At 53.3% G+C, this 15,018-nt stretch overlaps 2 protein-coding genes across 3 annotated transcripts; one reads left to right on the top strand and one right to left on the bottom strand.

Annotated features, from left to right (window-relative positions):
- The first annotated feature begins 262 nt into the window (after window positions 1-262).
- Window positions 263-5,164, top strand: hspd1 (heat shock protein family D (Hsp60) member 1). The gene is made up of 11 exons (XM_004086882.4): window positions 263-374; window positions 1,964-2,139; window positions 2,240-2,575; window positions 2,651-2,746; window positions 2,961-3,054; window positions 3,125-3,293; window positions 3,362-3,461; window positions 3,543-3,788; window positions 3,862-4,036; window positions 4,107-4,285; window positions 4,548-5,164. The coding sequence occupies exons 2-11, from the start codon at window positions 1,966-1,968 to the stop codon at window positions 4,704-4,706; spliced, it is 1,728 nt and encodes a 575-aa protein (XP_004086930.1). The 5' UTR covers window positions 263-374; window positions 1,964-1,965; the 3' UTR covers window positions 4,707-5,164.
- Window positions 5,165-7,491: 2,327 nt separating this feature from the next.
- Window positions 7,492-13,587, bottom strand: coq10b (coenzyme Q10B). Of its 2 annotated transcripts, none has more exons than XM_023950906.1 (5): window positions 13,444-13,587; window positions 9,084-9,239; window positions 8,826-9,018; window positions 8,615-8,716; window positions 7,492-8,534 (listed from the first exon to the last, which is right to left on the bottom strand). In XM_023950906.1, exons 1-5 carry the CDS (start codon window positions 13,539-13,541, stop codon window positions 8,367-8,369), a joined length of 717 nt encoding a protein of 238 aa, XP_023806674.1. In that variant the 5' UTR covers window positions 13,542-13,587; the 3' UTR covers window positions 7,492-8,366. The 2 variants fall into 2 exon arrangements, with proteins under 2 accessions (XP_023806674.1, XP_023806675.1); XM_023950907.1 differs by having other exon boundaries at window positions 13,212-13,527.
- Window positions 13,588-15,018: the final 1,431 nt, after the last annotated feature.

The following is a 15,018-nucleotide window of genomic DNA, read 5'->3' on the forward strand; positions in this document are numbered from 1 at the left end:
CGGGCTCGCGCAATGTTGCACAATGTGACCTTTGACCTCTTTTTTTTCCTCCAATGGGGTACGGAAAATTCTGGAATCGTAGCCCAGGAACCAGCATAAGTGTGCGTTGCTGCGTTTCTCTGTTAGTTGTAACAAAGTTCATGTGAGAATAAATGATCAGAACATTCTGCGCAGGTATGAATAAACGTCTCCATGAAGATTAAAGACGGGGATAACAACTTGAACGTAAAAGAGAAGTTTTATTGAAGTAGTTATGCGTCATACAGAGTTCTGGGCGGGGCCGTACATAACCCGGATGTGATTCCCCACGTGCGGTATTCTCCGTTAGATCACTCGTGCAGCGCGTGCGGCAGATCGCAGCGGTTCCCTGTCAGGTAAGAACCGACCGTCCGAACCCGCAGCAGGGATCCGTCTCTGCGCGCGCGGCACTTTGTCCTGTCGGTGCGTGGAGAACCGAACAGAACCGAGCTCGGGTTTGTCTGAACAGCCGGTTCTGGCGTATGCGGACCGGTTCGTCCTGATGATTCCGGGACCGCGGCAGGGACGTGTCAAATACTCAGTTACCCCCGTGTAATCCCGTTACTCTGGAGCGGCTGAGGGAATCCGTCCAGGGAGCCGGCACGAGCTCTAACGTTTGACCTTGTGACGTACGACCGGAGGAGCTCACGTGGGGAACCGGGGGCTGTGAGCAGACTGCGGGGCATGTGGGGCTTTAATAACCCCTCAGACTGGTTCTCACCAGGCGTTACCCGGTAGGACCAGGTTCTAGTGCCCCCAGGAGGGGTTAAGAATCCTTTATTCATGAAAAGCTTCATTTGAATGAAATAAGCTGCAATTATTATTCCGAAAACTGTAACAGCCGCTGTTGTTCTGGAAACTAAAGTTTATCTTTTGGTATTTCGGTCATTTTAAAAGGCGTGTTTGAGGAAATGGTAGCAGATCTGTCACCGTAGGAATGAATGAGAGGCAGCTTGGAGGGTCCCATCAGTTATACTCCACCAATCAGAAGTTCGGGCCCGAGGCCGTGTCCTTGACTCCGCCCCCTTACCTCCTCCCGTCTGGACGCATGGAAGCTGCGGGAATGTCGGGCTGGGTTCTGGATGCTCCATTGGAGCTGATGATGGTGGAGCGTTTCTGGCTTTAACCTGACCGTCTACAGCATGTGTCAACCTCAAGGCCCGGGGGCCAAATGTGGCCCTCCGTGTCATTTTATGTGGCCCACGAGAACATAAAGGTGTTTAATTTCTTGGAATAAAAAATAAACATTGGTGTGTATTTATTCATATCTGGGGGGAATTGGATTTAAATGTTGGATTGGTCATCTATACATCAGGACTTAAACACTGTCCACATAACCTAACCTGACAGAATCAAATGTAAAAGGATTTGTGTTAGAATAACAAGCAAACATATGTTTTCTATGCAGCTGGAATTGTCAATTTAAAAAGTTATAATAAATAAATAATGAGTTATTTATCATTAAGGAGTAGTTGCATTTATTTTCATTACATTTAGTTACATGTATAAGTTACATCTGGCCCTTTGAGGACAGACACTATGCTGATGTGGCCCTCAGTGAAAATGAGTGTGACCCGCTTGTTACAGTTTGAAATGCTGCTGAACCAAGATCAGGCCGACTGAGGAGAAACAAGTCAAAGTCAGCTTTGTTGTCAAATATGCTGCAGACACAAGACAGACATGCAGCACAGATGAAGTTACTTTCCTCTCCCCCCACAATTTAAGCAGGATGTTCTGAACTTGGTCACAAATTCCCAGTTTCAGATGATGTTTCTGGTAAAAATTAACTGCTTGCTTGTGCTCAGTCTGCATCTTAAGGATGCTTAGATGCTGCGTGTCACGTGGGTTTGCTTAAGTTCCCGCTCACTGTAATTCCACTGGTGACCACCGGGCGGTACTGCTGGTCCTGTAGGATCCTCAATGGCTTCACTGCTTTTCTCCACAGAGATGTTTCGTTTAGCGACAGTCATGAGGCAGGTGAGGCCCGTGAGCCGGGCGCTGGCCCCTCATCTCACACGGGCCTACGCCAAGGACGTGAAGTTCGGGGCGGACGCTCGGGCGCTCATGCTGCAGGGGGTGGACCTGTTGGCGGATGCTGTGGCCGTCACCATGGGCCCAAAGGTAACAAACCCGCTGACGGGTGGATTAGGTTTGGAAACAGAACAGGAAAGGTGTGAAAGTGCTCCAGTCGAATGTTTTAAGCATCGTCTTCCCGGTCCAGGGACGCACTGTCATCATCGAGCAGAGCTGGGGCAGCCCCAAGGTCACCAAGGACGGCGTGACGGTGGCCAAGAGCATCGATCTGAAGGACAAGTACAAGAACATCGGTGCCAGGCTGGTGCAGGATGTGGCAAACAACACCAACGAGGAGGCTGGCGATGGCACCACCACCGCCACGGTGCTGGCCAGAGCCATCGCCAAGGAGGGCTTCGACAACATCAGCAAAGGTGCAAACCCTGTGGAGATCCGCCGCGGCGTCATGATGGCGGTGGAGGCGGTCATCGGCGAGCTGCAGAGACTCTCCAAGCCCGTCACCACCCCAGAGGAGATCGCACAGGTCTGGGAAGGGCATCCGGTTGTCCTGACGCCGTCTCCACACGGTCACCCTCACTCATCACGCGTGTCGTTTCAGGTCGCAACCATCTCAGCCAATGGAGACACGGAGATCGGAAACATCATCTCCAACGCAATGAAGAAAGTGGGCCGCAAAGGAGTCATCACCGTGAAGGTGAGGGGGAGGGGCTGCGAGGAGTCCACCCACCGGAGTGGAGAACATCCTCCGGTTCTGGATGACCGTTATGTGGCAAATGATGGCAGCACGTTCTGCGTCCATACATGGGGGGTTGGACCAAAGCCTCTGAGAGGACTTCCTGTGTCCTCATTGTCCAACCTTTGACGGCGTCTAGAAGCTTTCTGGTTAACATTCATTCCTTCTGCCGCAGGACGGGAAAACGCTGCAGGACGAGCTGGAGATCATCGAGGGCATGAAGTTTGACCGCGGTTACATCTCTCCCTACTTCATCAACACCGCCAAAGGTAAGGCTCCTCCCCCCAGCCTCACCTGGAAGCAGCTCCCCGCTGACCCCGGTCTCCCCACTGCCACCAGGTCAGAAGTGTGAGTTCCAGGACGCCTACCTGCTGCTGAGCGAGAAGAAGATCTCCAGCGTGCAGAGCATCGTTCCCGCTCTGGAAATCGCCAACCAGCACCGTAAGCCGCTGGTGATCGTGGCGGAGGACGTGGACGGGGAGGCGCTGAGCACCCTGGTCCTAAACAGGTAGGGTTGGTCCGGATCGGGAAGGCTCGGTCCGGTTCTGAGGATCCTAAACGTTCTGTGGTCCGCAGGCTAAAGGTGGGGCTTCAGGTGGTTGCGGTCAAAGCTCCAGGCTTCGGGGACAACAGGAAAAACCAGCTGAAGGACATGGCTGTGGCCACCGGGGGCACTGTAGGTCACCTCTAACCGAGTGGGGGCGGGGGTCAGTCAAACAGCGGGAGCTTCTCCACACGTCTGTCCTCCCGCCCGCAGGTGTTTGGGGACGAGGCCCTGGGTCTAGCCCTGGAGGACATCCAGGCTCATGACTTTGGGAAGGTGGGGGAAGTCCAGATCACCAAAGACGACACCCTGCTGCTGAGGGGCGGGGGCAACCCGGCTGATGTGGAGAAGCGGGCGGCGGAGATCGCCGAGCAGCTGGAGAGCACCACCAGCGACTACGAGAAGGAAAAGCTGAACGAGAGGCTGGCCAAGCTGTCGGACGGCGTGGCCGTGCTGAAGGTGGGGCTCTGCGCCGCGGTGGGTCGTCCTCTCCTGTGGGGGGCCGACTTCTGACACTTTGGCCTTTTGTCAGGTGGGAGGAACATCAGATGTAGAAGTGAACGAGAAAAAGGACCGGGTGACGGACGCTCTCAACGCCACCCGGGCAGCAGTGGAGGAAGGGATCGTCCCTGGGGGGGGCTGTGCCCTGCTGCGCTGCATCCCCTTCCTGGACACTCTCAAAGCGGCCAACAGCGACCAGAAGATCGGTGAGTGACAGCTGCCCTCCCCCACGCCGCACCGCCGCCATGTCTGGAGCTAACCTCTGGTCTGGCGCAGGCGTGGACATCATCAGGCGGTCCCTCCGGATTCCCGCCATGACCATCGCCAAGAACGCCGGCGTGGACGGGTCCCTGGTGGTGGAGAGAATCCTGCAGGGGGGCGCGGAGTTGGGCTACGATGCCATGCAGGGGGAGTACGTGAACATGGTGGAGAAGGGCATCATCGACCCCACCAAGGTACCCAAGTCTGTTCAGCTGGGGGGTTGGGGGGCGGGGCCAGAGGCAGATCCGGATTCATCTGTTTGAAACCTGCAAGTGGGTGGGGCCGCATACCTGTCAGCTGATTACTCAGCTGTTAAATGTCAATCAAAAAGGCCACACCCCTGTTTTAGTACCATCTTCAAAACCAGGGTTATGACATTTCCCCCAGCGACGGTTGTCATGGAAACCACAGTGGGCAGAAGGTGCAGACTGAAAGGGTTTCCTGTCCCATCTGCAGGTGGTGAGGACCGCCCTCATGGACGCGGCGGGGGTGGCGTCTCTACTGTCCACCGCCGAGGCCGTGGTCACAGAGCTCCCCAAGGAGGAGAAGGAGATGCCAGGAGGCATGGGGGGAATGGGAGGCATGGGGGGCATGGGGGGAGGCATGGGTTTCTGAGGCCGCCCTCCTGAGTTTGTACAGACTGAATCGCTGGGGGGGGGTCCTCTTCCAACAAACTCATCAGTCTCAGAGGACCGAGAACTGACACCCCACCCCCCACCCCCACAGAAAGGATGGACCCAAACGGGGTAGTCTCAAGATACAGGTTTGTCTCGGGGGAGGGGGGTAAGTGGACAGATGTCCCCCCAGCATATGTGAAGGGGGGATTTGGGAAGTCGGGGTCCTTGGGATGTGATCCTGAGTCTGGGATGATCCTTGGAGCCGGGGGTGGGGGGTGGGGGGGTGTTTGTTGTAGGTTTCCGTCTTTAATGATTTAAGTAAAGCTTTTTTTTACCAAGCATTTCCTGTCATTTCTGATCTGTGATGTTCAGCAGAAGCTTGAATGTTTGAATACTCATCAGTATATGTACTAATAAAGCGAGCAGCCAGCAGGTGGCGCTGTTGTTCCTAGCTCATTCTTTCCTTTGTAGTTTGAATTCCTTCTCCATAAAGGACACCTATGGGGCCATTTTCTAGAGTTGCATGAATCTGCAATTCCTAAAGAAGACTTGGGTCTCCCAAGTCTGTCAGACTCCTTCACCGCCAGCAAATCCAACTCACCACCAGGTAGTGATCGGCGGACAGCTCTGGTTCTCTCTTTACCCGAGTGTCCAAGGCCAAAGGTCGCCTGAATCTCCTGCCTGGGGTGTCCTGGTTCCACGTGTATTGATGGACAGCCTTGTGCTAGAACCTGGTGTTGGTTCTGGACAAACTATGATGAGCACAGAAGTCCATCAACAAGACGAGGCCCAGGTTCAGATCAGGGGGGCCATTCCTACTAATTGCTGTTGCCCACGTGGACATTGAAGTCCCATTTTGGGGCACTTGCCCAGTAACCCATGTTCTATCCTAGACACTTGGGAGTTGGGTCATCTAGACCCACTAGACAGTGCTCTGAACCTTTTTTCTTCAATGATTTGTGATCTTCACTGGTGTCCATGGATTACATGAAATCTTTCCACCTTTATCCACCTTTGTCACGGTAGGGGGAACACCTCAATGGAAGGGGGGGTCATAGGGTAGCACAAGGGTTAAAGAGACGCCAAGAAGGCCGGGTTCTCCACACTGCTGCTCGTCCAGGAGGCCAAATCCATTAGACCTGTCCTCCACCCTAAGGTCAAAGGTAACGCGACCTTCTGGTCCACTGGGGGGGAACTCCACACCCCAGAGAAGATTTAGATTTTATGTACCGTAGATGTTTTTTTATAAACCCTAGAATGTGCTAAGAAACCGTCTCAAACCAAAACTCTTTTCCAAAAGCAGAATCTCAGACTCTGGGGTTTCTTTGTCCTCAGAGGAAGACGTCTCCAAATAACTTCAGATGTTTTTTCTTCATTCTCACTTTGGACTTTGTGTTTAGTCAAGAATTTGTTTCATTAATTTGTTTTCTTTGTCGATCATGAAGGTGTCAAAAAGAGGAGGCTGGACTCTTGCAGCTGTCCATCAAACTTATTGAAACCTTTCCAGGTGTCAGAGCATCATCATCATCTAAACTACTGGTTTGTGGGGTTAAACACTGCTGTCTGTCTGGAAGATGGCTGCTCTTCACCTGCCCCTCACCTGTTCCTAACCTGCCCCTCACCTGTTCCTAACCTGCTCTTCACCTGTTCCTCACCTGCACTTCACCTGCCCCTCGCCTGCCCCTCACCTGCCCCTCACCTGCCCTTCACCTGCCCCTCACCTGCTCTTCACCTGCCCCTCACCTGCCCTTCACCTGCTCTTCACCTGCTCCTTACCTGCCCTTCACCTGTTCCTAACCTGCTCTTCACCTGCCCCTCACCTGCCCCTCACCTGCTCTTCACCTGCTCCTCACCTGCCCTTCACCTGCCCCTCACCTGTTCCTAACCTGCTCTTCACCTGTTCCTCACCTGCACTTCACCTGCCCCTCACCTGCCCTTCACCTGCCCCTCACCTGTTCCTAACCTGCTCTTCACCTGTTCCTCACCTGCACTTCACCTGCCCCTCACCTGCTCTTCACCTGCCCCTCACCTGCCCCTCACCTGCTCTTCACCTGCCCATCGCCTGCCCTTCACCTGCCCTTCACCTGCCCCTCACCTGCCCCTCACCTGCCCTTCACCTGCTCTTCACCTGCTCCTTACCTGCCCTTCACCTGCCCCTCACCTGTTCCTAACCTGCTCTTCACCTGCCCCTCGCCTGCACTTCACCTGCCCCTCGCCTGCCCCTCACCTGCCCTTCACCTGCTCTTCACATGCCCCTCACCTGCCCCTCGCCTGCCCCTCACCTGCCCTTCACCTGCTCTTCACCTGCTCTTCACATGCCCCTCACCTGCCCCTCGCCTGCCCTTCACCTGCCCCTCACCTGCTCTTCACCTGCCCCTCGCCTGCACTTCACCTGCCCCTCACCTGCCCTTCACCTGCTCTTCACCTGCCCCTCACCTGCTCTTCACCTGCCCCTCGCCTGCCCCTCACCTGCCCTTCACCTGCCCCTCACCTGTTCCTCACCTGCACTTCACCTGCCCCTCACCTGCCCTTCACCTGCCCTTCACCTGCCCCTCACCTGTTCCTCACCTGCACTTCACCTGCCCCTCACCTGCCCTTCACCTGCCCTTCACCTGCTCTTCACCTGCTCTTCACCTGCTCCTTACCTGCTCCTTACCTGCCCTTCACCTGCCCTTCACCTGCTCTTCACCTGCCCCTCACCTGCCCTTCACCTGCCCTTCACCTGCTCCTTACCTGCCCTTCACCTGCCCTTCACCTGCTCCTGAACAGACCAAAGAACCACATTTCTTAGAAAAAAAAATACTTTTATACATGATGCAGTCAGTACATGTGTTACTGCAGACATCTTCCACATCTCACACACACACAAAAACACACAGACACACACACACACACAGCAGCCTACAGTGAAGCGTCTGCAGCTTCTTCAGCCTCTGGACCTTCATGCTGCCACAAACAGAGAAACTAGTGCTGGGGGTGGGGTGGGGTGGGGGTGTAGACTCAATAAATACAGACGCCGTGTTTCTGTAAAACGACATAAATACGCTGCCAGGAGGCCTGGAGGCACTTTGGGCTCAGAAGAAGGTCCTCAGGAACCGGCGCTCCTCGTTTGGACACTAAGTGCCGGGAAGGCCGGTTCTGATTGGGTTTGTGGTTCTGGATGCTTATTATGACTTGGCTCAGGATTATCCCCGCCCCCACTGACCAAACATCAGGGGTGTCTGAGCAGCTGCCGTCTCCCTCCCTCCCATGGGATGCATCTCTGGGTCGTCAGCATCTAGAACATGTGTTTCCATGTGGGGGGGCAGGGTGAGGGTTCTACACTTATTGGGAAGTATTTGATGACATGAAAAATACCCTCCTCGTTTCCCACAATGCACTGCAGCCTCTCTAAAGAACTGATTGTCCCTGAACCATGACACAGTGTCTGGACCCCCCAGTCAGACGAGCTGGAAGCAGAAGATGGTTGCTGATTGTCAAACATCTGCTGCTTCCAGCCACACAGCTGCATCTGTGGGGGGCCATGTTTCCAGAACCAGGGGCCCAGAACCGGTGCTGGGTTCAGCATAGAGGACCTGCTGCTCTCAGGGGGGGAAGGCACTGCGATATGGGAGGAGCCCGCTCTTTGGCGCAGCGTTTGGGGGCCCGCAGGTGGTTGCTACGTGTGGTGGACCTCGTGGAACATGAGTTCTCGCGGGATGGCCGTCTCGGCGCCGTGGATCTTGGAGGCGCGGCGCTCGAACGCAGAAACCATCTGCTTCACCACCTCATCGAAGAAAACGTGCGCCAGCTGGGAATGCAGGAGCGAACGAAACTCGAAGGAGATCTGTGGGAGGAGTTCCAACGTTAGCATAGATACAACGCCGCACAGGAGCAGAGCGGGGCGGCGCCGCCTGGTGTACTCACTGAGAAATCCACCGTGCAGGTTCTGGGGTAACCAGGAAGGCCCGGGCTAAAGCGCCAAACCGTCTCCAAGTGGTTGAAGAGCTTCCCCTCCGAACAGGAAGCCTGAGCAGAAACGCACACGTGATTTCACACAGACACACACCGCCCTGTAGGTGTTCACACAGACACACACATAGAACTCTAGAGGCCCAGAATACATGCTGGCACCTACCTTCACCAGGTGGGGGCGCACAGTCGTGACAAGGGAGGTGTAGTTCTCCACCACGGGGGGGAAGCCCACCGTCAGTTTGGCCTTGCAGAACCCGGAGCGACTGAACACCACCTCGGACTTTGTGCACCAGGGGACAAAGAGGCGGTAGTTTTCCACGCCGGCCACCACCTCATAAATCTCCTGCATGGAATACCTGCGGATATTTGACGCAGAGGATAAGCGAGGGAACTACCCCCCCCTGAAACGTGGGGCTCCTACCCAATGATGCGTCTCTCAGAGTACTCCCTCCTCTTGGAAAAGGAGTCCGTCAGGTTGAAGAAGCTGCGTGTCGGCAGAACCGTGGCCCGACCCGGCACAGCTACACCCAGCAGGGGGGGGGTGCGGGTCATCAGGATCCCACAGGACGTCAGGTATCTGATCACAGAACAAACAGCCATGAAAACCTGCCTGAACCGGCTCCAGGCTGGGGGGCAGTGAATGATGGTCTGGGATTAAGACACAGAAGATCAAGGAGACAGGAGTCCAGAGGTTCTTCAAGAACCGGATCTGTGCTTAGGTTCTGTTCCAGAAGGTATCTGTGGATGGAGGAGTCTCTGCAGAGTCAGAGGACGCCGTGTGGTTGAAAGAACCTGCAGACTGAAAGATCTGCATCGTCTGTTAGTCCTGGACTCACACACAAGTCGGCATGTTGACCCAGAGTGTGCACGTTTCGTGCACGTTCCCACCATGGGTCACCAGATTCACCTCATGAGGAAGTGATCTCTGACACCGGATCACCTTCAAAGCAGATGATCCCATCAAAGTTAAGCTGATCTGTTTGTTTTTCTGCAGAGAACTACAAACATGGTGGACTGTAGTCCTCCTCTGGACTCTAACCTCGTTTGGATGACGGAGACGCCAAGAAACCGTCATCTGACCACGGCTCTCTGTTCCTGCTGGACTGAAAACAAGTCAACAGGTTTAACCATATTGATGCCAGAAGGCTTCTGGGTTTTCCTGCTAGAGAACATTAGAAAGTCACATTCAGCTGCCAGCTCATCATCACAAAATGAAGACGGCCTCCGTTTAAAGTTCAGAATGAAAACTTAATTGTACAAGTTTCCTACAATATTTGAAAACAAACATCCTCTGAACCTAAAGTGGATCCAGATCCTCTGACCTAAAGTGGATCCAGATCCTCTGAACCTAAAGTGGATCCGGATCCTCTGAACCTAAAGTGGATCTGGATCCTCTGAACCTAAAGTGGATCCAGATCATCCTCTGAACCTAAAGTGGATCCGGATCCTCTGAACCTAAAGTGGATCCAGATCCTCTGACCTAAAGTGGATCCAGATCCTCTGTCCTAAAGTGGATCCAGATCCTCTGACCTAAAATGGATCCGGATCCTCTGTCCTAAAGTGGATCCAGATCCTCTGTCCTAAAGTGGATCCGGATCCTCTGAACCTAAAGTGGATCCGGATCCTCTGAACCTAAAGTGGATCCGGATCCTCTGAACCTAAAGTGGATCCGGATCCTCTGAACCTAAAGTGGATCCGGATCCTCTGACCTAAAGTGGATCCGGATCCTCTGAACCTAAAGTGGATCCAAATCCTCTGACCTAAAGTGGATCCAGATCCTCTGAACCTAAAGTGGATCCGGATCCTCTGAACCTAAAGTGGATCCGGATCCTCTGAACCTAAAGTGGATCTGGATCCTCTGAACCTAAAGTGGATCTGGATCCTCTGAACCTAAAGTGGATCCGGATCCTCTGAACCTAAAGTGGATCCAGATCCTCTGACCTAAAGTGGATCCAGATCCTCTGTCCTAAAGTGGATCCAGATCCTCTGACCTAAAATGGATCCGGATCCTCTGTCCTAAAGTGGATCCAGATCCTCTGTCCTAAAGTGGATCCGGATCCTCTGAACCTAAAGTGGATCCGGATCCTCTGAACCTAAAGTGGATCTGGATCCTCTGAACCTAAAGTGGATCCAGATCCTCTGACCTAAAGTGGATCCGGATCCTCTGAACCTAAAGTGGATCCAGATCCTCTGACCTAAAGTGGATCCAGATCCTCTGTCCTAAAGTGGATCCAGATCCTCTGACCTAAAGTGGATACAGATCTTCTGACCTAAAGTGGATCCGGATCCTCTGACCTAAAGTGGATCCGGATCCTCTGTCCTGAAGTGGATCCAGATCCTCTGTCCTGAAGTGGATCCAGATCCTCTGACCTAAAGTGGATCCAGATCCTCTGACCTAAAGTGGATCCAGATCCTCTTCATCCAAACTTCCAGACAGACATTCCTGCTACTGAACAGTTTTCCAGATTCTTGGATTTCTTCCAGATCATCAAGTTAATGAAATCTGTGTCCAAACCAACAAGTAAACTAGAATGAATGTCAAATCCATTCACATGTTAGTTTCCTAAAGTTCACCACTGTTGTTTTTCCACATCCAGAGAATCCAAAGGGAACATTCTTAGAACATTCTAGACACTGGATGGTCACATGACTTTATTCACAGTCTGTCCACACATTGGACTGTTGATGACATCACATGTGTGTTGTCCGCTGTGATTGGTCGGTTTGACCTTATAGTAACATAAACCTGCTGTACCTCAGTCCAGATGGTCTTTCCCAGTTTTTATTTGATTATTAATTTATCTAATTAGAGAAATGTTTTATAACGGTTTAGGTCGATTTGATTCTGCAGGTCGATCCGATCCTAGGAATAGAAATCAATGAACTGATTCATTGTTACACCCTATTAAATCCCTTCTTTTTAACCACAAACGTTTTTACAGTGAAAGTGCTGCGTTCTACACTCTAAAAAGTACTTTTTGAAGTTTTCTGAGTGACTCCGTGGTGGAAACACCACGAACATTGGACTGAATAGGACTCCCCGTCCTTACCGGTCTCAGAGGATCCAGAAAGTCCTCTGGAGCAGTTTCAGCAGAAGCTCATTCACTAACAAGTCAAACGTCCTAAAAAGCTCAGGACAGTGGCAGCGACACCCCCACCAACAGCCCCACAGGGGCTTAGAGAGGGGGTTTCTGTCCCTGATCAGGTTCATGTGGCGCCAGAGACGACAGAAAGGAAGCAGACGCTATGAAACCCTGAGAACTGGACTGACTGAGCCACATCAGGGTTTACTTCTGTTCCAACCACAGAAACTCCATTCCGCCGCCATTTGGAGCCAGACGGCGGTAAGCAGTGACTGGTCAGAGTCAAATGCATAGATGTTTACCAATCTCTTAAAATTCACATGTAAACGTTTCTATGGCAACCCCTCCCACCGTTAAGGAGTGGGCTTGCTTGAAGGCCACACCCCCTACGCCATGAAAGCGGCCTCATGAAATCTGTCACGAACATTGGAGTGGGGGCCAGCAGGCTCCTCCTACTTTTATTGAGGCATCCAATTGGTCAGTTTATTCAGAACATGTTACCAGAGGGTATCAGGTCCAGAACGGTCCAGAACCAATACAATGACAGTCACCGCTGTTTACTTCTCTATAGAAGTCTATAGGATTTGGGTTCCTGAAGCCACTTCCTGTGTGTGTGTGTGTGTGTGTGTGTGTGTGTGGGGGGGGGGGGTCACTCAGTCCAGTTGACAGATACAGTCAGTGCATGAAGCCTGCAGAAAGCAGACTCACAACACACAACTCTTTAATCAATGACCCACAATCCTGTGAGGCTAGGATTCTCGGCTGAACGCGGGATCAGACTAGTTCAGGAGCCGGGTCACTTGGACCCAACTCACTCTGAAACTGGTGCAGGTGTGCAACATGACTGATGAGCAGGTATCACTGGGGAGGGAACTGGACTGAAAGCTCCTTCCAGAAGTTCTGGAGAACCGCCTCCATGAACCCTCCTACCACCACCAGCTAAGGCCGTTCAGACAAATGCTGCAGCTCATGCACATCTGCACAGTTCTGTCTCCATGCTCCACAGGAAGTGGTAACGACACACGCCGCCAGACTTCCTGCTCTGTGACTCTTCCTGCTGAGGCTAAACGCCATTTCCCTCCAAGTCACCCGAGATCCAGTTTCCCCTCCAGCTGACTGGACCCAGAGAGGCGACTGGGCTCAGAGAGGCGCACCTGCAGTGTTTGCACCTAGACAGCAGCAGGGTAGACTGCTCCTGCCTCTGTGTGACCACTGGGGGCGCTACAGACTCTCCATCAGAGGATCCATGACTCCTCTGAACTGTACAGAACACAGATGTACATCCTACTGGTTCCTAGATGACCCGCCAGCAGCTGCAGGTGCGTCACTGCCTCACTGACACCATCAATGACGTCACAGTAAAGGCTATTTAGACCGCTTTGAAAACCCGGGTACTGAGTTTACATTGGATTCAAATGACCCCCCCCCCCCGGCAGCATTCTGTCCCGGTACGGCCCTGCTCTTACTTTTTACTTCTGACACGGATTGTTTGTGGAGTTGAACGGACGGTCAGAGGAACCCAGACCCGGTCTCTGACCCGGTCTGGGACCCAGCTCCGGCGCTCCGAGGAACCAGAGAGCAGTTCGTCAGTTACCGAAGTAAGTTCGGTTTTCCTCGGAAAGGTTCCGCCGCGCGGGGCACCGGCCGCGAGCCACCGCCCGTCAGCTCTACAGCAGAATGTGGAAAGCGGTTAGTTACCGGGCGCCGCTCCCGCTCCGTTCTCTCCGGCTGGCCGGTGACGGCAGCTGCCTGAAGAACTCCGCCACCCTCCGTAGACCGCGGCCTCCCCTCGCCATCTTCCAATGTCGCTTTCGTCTGGGGGCTACAAGTTCATGGCGATGACGTATGCCGGGCCCCGCCCACCTCACTCACCATTGGTCAACTCGTTTACAAGCAACGCGCTCATTGGTCGGTTTGGTTGCTCTGTAGCGAGACTTCGTGTATGCGCACGTACACGCGCGGAGAGTCACGAGATGCCGGTTCGGATTACGCGACTGCGCGAGCAGGTACACAGAGCGCGCGTATCGCGGACGCGCGTACGCTGAATTTGGTAACTCGTAACGTAAAGGTGTTTCCTCTGCTGTCACGTGCCTCAAGCCCCCAGCCTCAGTAAGTACCGAGTGTCACGTGAACGCCACATTGCAGGACATGCGCACAACTTTAGCATCTTTAAATCAAGATAACCACAAAGGTTTTCTTCATCCTGAAGCAACATCCGAGTCTTCCTCCACACAGTCCCCTTCAGAGATCCGGTTCTGGTTCGGCAGAGCTTCCAACCATTCTAGTTCCAACCAGCAGAGTAGTTTGTCCTGTTGGTTCGGTTCTCTATGGGTTTTGACATTCCATGTCATTTCTGATCCAGTTTTAATGGAGATCTTGGCAGAATTTCTGGAATTGCAGTTTTCTTTAAGAAGCAGAGACTGTTCAGACATTGACAAACTATTGCCCTCAGATATTTAGGGGTCAATACCCCTTTAGGTGTCCGGGGATAACTTGTCCAAGATCTCAGGTGAGACCTGAGAGCAGCAGGTCCAGAGTCCTGCTGAAGTTCTGCAGCCTCAGACACCAGTCTTCTAAAGACCCCCAACTCAAAAGTTCAGCAGATGTTTTCTTCACACCTCTGGTCTTGGATGAAGCAGCTCTGACGGTCCAACTCCTGTGATCAGCTGGCCCAGAACTTCTGATGGACAAAACCCAAGCACTAACCGTTGTTCATGTGTCAACTGTTAGAGCGCTGCCAGACCAAAGCTTTAGACCCGGGGATGTGGGTTCCATAAGCACGGTACCTCGTCTACAGTCTGATGGTGGAGTCCACCAACACGGTACCCTGTCTAGTCTGTGATGGTAGAGTCCACCAGCACTGTACCCCTTTTAGTCTGTGATGCTGGAGTCCACCAGCACTGTACCCCTTTTAGTCTGTGACAGGTGAGTCCACCGGCACGGTACCTCGTCTACAGTCTGATGGTGGAGTCCACCAACACGGTACCCTGTCTAGTCTGTGATGGTAGAGTCCACCAGCACTGTACCCCTTTTAGTCTGTGACGGAGTCCACCGGCACGGTACCCCGTCTAGTCTGTGACGGAGTCCACCGGCACGGTACCCCGTCTAGTCTGTGACGGAGTCCACCAGCACTGTACCCCTTTTAGTCTGTGACGGGTGAGTCCACCGGCACGGTATTCCGTCTAGTCTGTGACGGAGTCCACCAGCACTGTACCCCTTTTAGTCTGTGACGGGTGAGTCCACCGGCACGGTACCCTGTCTAGTCTGTGACGG

This window comes from Oryzias latipes, chromosome 21 (genome assembly GCF_002234675.1).
Source record: "Oryzias latipes chromosome 21, ASM223467v1".
NCBI classification, from domain to species: domain Eukaryota; kingdom Metazoa; phylum Chordata; class Actinopteri; order Beloniformes; family Adrianichthyidae; genus Oryzias; species Oryzias latipes.

Coding starts and splice junctions, on each gene's coding strand:
- hspd1 (XM_004086882.4), top strand. CDS start 1,966: ATGTTTCGTTTAGCGACAGTCATGAGGCAGGTGAGGCCCGTGAGCCGG. Junction 2,576..2,650: donor CCCCAGAGGAGATCGCACAG/GTCTGGGAAGGG, acceptor GTGTCGTTTCAG/GTCGCAACCATCTCAGCCAA. Junction 3,294..3,361: donor AGCACCCTGGTCCTAAACAG/GTAGGGTTGGTC, acceptor TGTGGTCCGCAG/GCTAAAGGTGGGGCTTCAGG.
- coq10b (XM_023950906.1), bottom strand. CDS start 13,541: ATGGCGAGGGGAGGCCGCGGTCTACGGAGGGTGGCGGAGTTCTTCAGG. Junction 9,019..9,083: donor TCTGAGAGACGCATCATTGG/GTAGGAGCCCCA, acceptor AAATATCCGCAG/GTATTCCATGCAGGAGATTT. Junction 8,535..8,614: donor CCTGCACGGTGGATTTCTCA/GTGAGTACACCA, acceptor CTCCTCCCACAG/ATCTCCTTCGAGTTTCGTTC.